This window comes from Echinops telfairi, unplaced genomic scaffold (genome assembly GCF_000313985.2).
Source record: "Echinops telfairi isolate 266 unplaced genomic scaffold, ASM31398v2 ScPeMD7_655;HRSCAF=1070, whole genome shotgun sequence".
Lineage (NCBI taxonomy): Eukaryota > Metazoa > Chordata > Mammalia > Afrosoricida > Tenrecidae > Echinops > Echinops telfairi.
The window spans coordinates 26,619,704-26,623,567 of NW_022104553.1; the positions used below are offsets into that span (position 1 = coordinate 26,619,704).

The window sequence follows — 3,864 nt, forward strand, 5'->3', positions numbered from 1 at the left end:
ATGGTGCCATTAAATATTTATGTTAAATCTAAGATTCCCTAACTTTATTAAGTATCTGCTCTCTCATTTCACCCATGTCTTGTGGTGCTTAACACTGTTATCAATGGTTTTATGAATCATGATATTTCATTGTGTGAATGTACCAAAGTTTGTTCATCCATCACTCTATGTTCAGAGTTTCTGGGGCTTTCATCTTTTTGCTTTTATAAAAGTTGTGACAGCAAATCTAGGTGTGTGTGCGTGTGTGTCTGTTCATATTGTGTTCTGAAATTCTTTAGGGTGTGTACCCAGATCTTTCCAGAATTTAAACCATGCCACAATCCCTTGTTCTGTTAGAACAGCCTCTTGTCTCATGTAGTTTCCACATGAACACAGTGAAGTTTTCTCGAAATCTCGTTTTTCTCAATGTTATCCACAGTTTACTCTAGCCCACACAGTCAACTGCCTTTACAGAGTCAGTAAAACACAAGGACACATCCTTCTGGCTTTCTTTGCTTCCAACCAAGATGCATCTGATGTCAGCTCTCAGGCCAGGCCTTCCTCTGAATCCAGCTTGAGTTTCTGGCGGTTCCCTTTCATGAACTGCTGAAACGCTTTAAGATGGATTTTCATCAACATTTTACCTAAAGATAATATTATCAGTGATCTTGACTAAGTACCAAGTTCTGGTGTATCACCTCTCTTTGGATGAGCACAGCCATGGATCTCTTATGTGCCAAGGTAGCGGGATTCCAAATCTCTTGCAAAATAGAATGAATGTTCCCAGTGTTTACTGAGCATGTGGAAACGTTTCAAACGTTTCATCAATTCCGGGAATTTTGCATTTCCGAGCCTTCAGTGAGAGGTCCTATCCAATCTGCCCCCATGGGAGCAAGGTTGAGTACAATGGCCCAGACAAAGGGCACCTTGCGAGTGAACGCCTCTGGCCCTGGCCCTGAGCCATGGTGCTGAGGCTTGGTTCCCTCTGGGTCTGATCTCTGGGTCTAATGACAGCTGGCTGGGAGTGAGGCAAGGTGTGGCTTGCGGAAGGCGTTAGTGTGGGCAGGCTTCCTAAGGCTGCTATCAAACCAAACCCTAAGGACTCACTGCCCTATGCATTTTGACCCTGTAGGACAGACTTCCAGTCAGAGTCCGTCTCTGGTGGCCACAGCAGCTGCGATGTGGGAACCACTCCATGCACTGGGCGCTCTCACCGCTGCATGGCTTCTGCTGGGGGCAGCGTGGAGAGTGGGCCGCTTGGTCTATGTCTACCTACTGCCCTGGGCTCGTCGGGGTGACTCTTGGATCCGGGCACAGGGAGCCTGGGCAGGTAGGTGAGGGTTTGGTGTTGGGAAAGTGAAGGTAAGGATGAAGCAACTAGGAGAGCTGGAAGGGGGCAAGGGTGGAGGGAGGTCCATGAAGCAAGAGGCATGAAGGCTGGCAGGACCTGGGCAAGGAGGCACCAACCCCTCTCTCCCAACCTGCTCCTGCACAGGTGAGTGGAGCAGGTGAGTTGAGGAGAATCAAGTGTTTTGACCCACTTGCTGCTCAAGGGAGGAAAGAGGTGGCCTCTGTTTCTGTCGAGATTCCCGCACACTCGCTGCCAGCCAGATGATGACCCCTCTTAGAGACCCTGCGGGACAGAGCAGACGTGCTCCTCGGGTTTCTGAGCTGGGCAGCGTTAGGGAAGCAGGCAGCCTCACTTGCTCCCGCTGAGTAAGTGGGCTGAAACTGCCGACCTTGCTGCGAACAGCCCACTCGGCCCCCAGCTCCTGTGTGAAGATTTCCAGTCTCCAGACCAGGCCTAAGGCACTGAGCTCAGTCCATGTCAGAGCAGCAGCGGAATGTGGGGTTTGTGAGACCGCACATATTCCCAGGAGCAGAGAGCCTCCTCTTTCCCCGGCAGAGCAGTTGGTGGGTTTGAACCGTGCACCTTTCAGCTCACAGCCCACTGCCTGGCTTAGTGGAAGATTAAAGCCACTGCCCTGGTGTGGAGTCTGACTCATACTGACCCTATGCTGAGCTACAGAGGCTGTCAATCTTTATATGGGCAAAGAGTCTCATCTTAGTACCAAGGAGGGGCTGGTGGGTTTGAACAACTGACATTGCGGTTAGCAGTCCACTGCTTACAAAGAGCAAAAAACAGTGCAAGCTCACAGCCACGGAAAGCCTTGGGAGCAGTTCTCCTGTGTCCCATAGGGTTGCTGAGTCTGAATGGAAATGACCCCACAGCAAATCCGTCTAAACCCAAACTCATTGCCTCCGGGTCATTTCTGCCTCACAGTCACTCGAGACAGGGGTTCTCAACCTGGGTGTCGCGACCCCTCAGACCATCGGAAAACACATAAATCTTTCACAATATTTAATTACATATTGTTTTGTGATTCATCCCTATGCTTTAATGTGGTTTAAGTATATTCAATTTGTAGCAATGAAAATACATCCTGCCTATCAGATACTTACATGCTGATTCATAACAGTAGCAACATGACAGTTACGAAGTGGCAACAAAAATCATTTTATGGTGGGGGGTCACCACCACATGAGGAATTGTATTTGAGGGTCGCAGCATTAGGAAGGTTGAGAACCACTGCTCTAAGGGGCAGAGCAGAAATGCTTCTCTGGACATCCGTGTGGGGGCAGACAGCTCATCATTCTCCCGATGAGGAGCCACTGCTGGGTTCGAACTGCCGATCTTCAGGTTAAGGGTCCAAGTGGTAACACAATATGTCACCAGGAAGCCACAACAGAGGGTTTGGGATTTGGATTTTGGAGCTTGTGTAGGAGAACAGGGCAGAGGAGGGAGGAGGGGACGAGGAATAAGAAGCGGCAGAGTGGGTGTGGGTCCTGGTGGAGAAGGCTCTGGGGCCAGCTGAGCTGCAGCCCAGGCAGACGGCCCCCCAATGTTGGAGCAGCCCAAGCCTGGGGGGGGTCACTCAGGCCTCATGTTTCCTTCTCTCCACAGTGGTGACAGGAGCCACGGATGGCATAGGCCGGGCCTACGCACACCAGGTGAGTTGGGGTTGGCACAGGGCAGGAGAGAGGGGGTTTCTGGGGTCTGCCAGCCACACCTTTGCTATGACTGAGCCTCTGGTATGTGGTTTGTCTGTCTGGTTGAGACTCCTCCTCCCTGACTCCTCTCCTACACTGTCTAAACTGGGGACAGGGCTTACACTGCACTCTACTGCCCCTGCTCCCTCCCCAGTCACTCAAAATGCATCGACCGCCCCCACCCCCACGCCATGTCTCACACCCCACCCACCCCACGCGGGATGGTTGCTTGTTGCGCTGCCAACCTCATGTGATCCGCAGTTCCAAGCCACCAGCTGCTCCCTGGAGGGGGATGCTCCCTCTAGATGGACAGCTTCGGAAACCCAAAGGGAGCCGGTCCACACCATCCAATAGTGTCGCTATAAATGGAATGCCCTCCGTAACCGTGGGTTTTAGTGGGGGCGGGGGTACATGCACCAAATCGTTAAATAATTAAAATATGAAATAAGGTGTTACAGTTGTATAAATATTTTTTAAAGGTGTAGTTAAAAGCTGAGCTACCAGCCAGAAGATGGGCTGTTGGAACACACCTGAGAGAGTATAAATTCTAAGGCATCTCGCAAAAAAAAAAACTTGGCAGAAAGGGAAAAACTATCACAGTCCCCAAACCTCATGGAGCATAGTACAGAGTGGAGAGGAGGGTAGTTCCATAGAGTGTAATGGAGTGGAGTGGATGTATTCAGTGGAGTAGGGTGGAGTGGAATGGAGTGGTGTGGAGAGTAGTCAGTACAGCAGAATGGAAGGGAACGGAGTGGAGTGGCATGTATTCAGTGGAATAGAGTGAAGTCGAAAGGATTGTAGTGGAATGGAGTGGAGTGGCATGTATTCAGTGGA

At 50.6% G+C, this 3,864-nt stretch overlaps 1 protein-coding gene across 1 annotated transcript in view; it reads left to right on the top strand.

Moving 5' to 3' along the window:
- The first annotated feature begins 1,064 nt into the window (after nucleotides 1–1,064).
- The window catches only part of LOC101646177 (very-long-chain 3-oxoacyl-CoA reductase-B-like), a 31,226-nt gene continuing 28,426 nt past the window's right edge, over nucleotides 1,065–3,864 (top strand). Inside the window, exons 1-2 of the mRNA XM_004710571.3 lie at nucleotides 1,065–1,309; nucleotides 2,945–2,991. Coding sequence (XP_004710628.3) covers nucleotides 1,093–1,309; nucleotides 2,945–2,991 — 264 coding nt within the window. The 5' untranslated portion in view covers nucleotides 1,065–1,092. The remainder of the gene's footprint in view (nucleotides 1,310–2,944; nucleotides 2,992–3,864) is intronic.